We start from the raw sequence: 1,714 nt of genomic DNA, 5'->3' as shown, positions 1-1,714 counted from the left end.
AAATCCACTTTGGAAGAAGTCTGGGTGTATATCACACCACCAAGATGTATGAAATTTTCATACTGAATGAAGATCACACTTCTAATCCTTAACACAATTATAGCAACAATGTGCCAAACAATGCTAAACAATATGACCAAAATATATTTTCTTCATTTGCATTGACTATCCTGTCAGATGGATTGCTAAATAATGTTTTTAAATATCAGTGGATGCCAAATCATTAATCTGGCCCACATTTAAATATACTACTATATATTTGAATTCACTTCATAAATATTTGATTTTCGGGAAAAGATAAAAGTCAGTGGTATATTTACAAAGGAAGAGCAGTCTCACTTTCTGTGTTTTTCTCCCTTGATCCTCCAGATCAAACCAGTCAACTAAGACATGAAGCCAGGAAATGAATCCTCCATTACTGACTTCATTCTCCTGGGCCTCTTCTCAGACTCCAGGCATCCTGGCCTTCTCGTCACCATAATTCTCTTCGTTCTTGGGGTTGCCATCACTGGAAACTCAGTCTTGGCCCTATTGGTGTGGCGTGATGCCCACCTTCACACCCCTATGTATTTCCTACTCAGCCAGCTCTCTCTCATGGACCTCACCCTAATCTCCACCACTGTCCCGAAGATGGTCACTGATTTCTTCTCTGGACAGAGTTTCATCTCTCACATTGGCTGTGGAGCCCAACTCTTTCTTTACTTGATGCTAGGAGTGGCTGAGTGTGTTCTCCTGACACTCATGGCCTTTGACCGCTATCTGGCCATCTGTTACCCCCTCAGATACCCAGTCATCATGACCTCTAGAGTCTGTTTGCAAATGGCCATTGGTTCATGGGTTGGGGGTATGCTCATCTCCCTTATGCACACAGTTTATGCCATGAATTTCTCTACTTGTGACTCCAGGGAGGTTCACCATTTCTTCTGTGAGGTTATGGCCCTTCTGAAGCTCTCTTGTGAGGATACCTCAACCTATGAGAAGGCGGTGTTGGCAACTGGCATTGTTTTCCTCCTCATACCTTTTGGACTCATCTTGACCTCCTACATCCTCATCTTTCTCACTGTCCTCCATATGAATGCCCCTGAGGGAAGAAACAAAGCTCTGGCCACCTGCTCTTCCCACCTCAGTGTAGTGAGCCTGTACTTTGGTCCAGCTATGATCATCTACACGACCCCAGGTTCCTCTCTCCCCGCAGATGTGGACCAGTGTCTCTTTGTGTTTGATGTTATCATCACCCCCATGCTCAACCCCCTTATCTATAGCCTGAGGAACAAGGAGGTATTGGAGGCTCTGAGGAACATTCTATGGAGAAAGCTGATGTTTATAGTGAAAAGATGATGCCACTTTTTTTTTTTTTTTTTAAAGAACTCCTATTCTCTATTGTTCCCGATTTAATGCTGATGCTATTAGGAAAAATTTAACTCTGGCTTTCAGTTTTCAACAATATTAAAGAAACGACACTTTTTCTTTCAGATTTCAAGTAATGTGAACCATACTACAATGGCAACAGGGGAATTCCTATTTAACAGTGTTATGCTACTTGACTGATCATAACACACATATCCAATTTTCCCAGAGCTCACAAATCAAATTCGTAAGGAAGCTGATGTAGGCATATATATTCAATAAGCTTTACAAAATTCAAGATAACCTGATAAATAACATGGTCCTAATGTACCTTTTCTAGCTGCTTTGGTGGCTCAGATGGTAAAGA

The 1,714-nt window shown here is 41.7% G+C and overlaps 1 protein-coding gene across 1 annotated transcript; it reads left to right on the top strand.

Moving 5' to 3' along the window:
- The first annotated feature begins 390 nt into the window (after nt 1–390).
- LOC139183993 (olfactory receptor 2T29-like) lies at nt 391–1,338 on the top strand. The gene has a single exon (XM_070792295.1). The coding sequence runs from the start codon at nt 391–393 to the stop codon at nt 1,336–1,338; it is 948 nt and encodes a 315-aa protein (XP_070648396.1).
- Nucleotides 1,339–1,714: the final 376 nt, after the last annotated feature.

The sequence above is a fragment of the Bos indicus genome, chromosome 7 (assembly GCF_029378745.1).
Source record: "Bos indicus isolate NIAB-ARS_2022 breed Sahiwal x Tharparkar chromosome 7, NIAB-ARS_B.indTharparkar_mat_pri_1.0, whole genome shotgun sequence".
Classification (NCBI taxonomy): Eukaryota; Metazoa; Chordata; class Mammalia; order Artiodactyla; family Bovidae; genus Bos; species Bos indicus.
The sequence above is the reverse complement of the archived record's forward strand: the minus strand, read 5'-3'. Positions and strand labels throughout refer to the sequence as shown.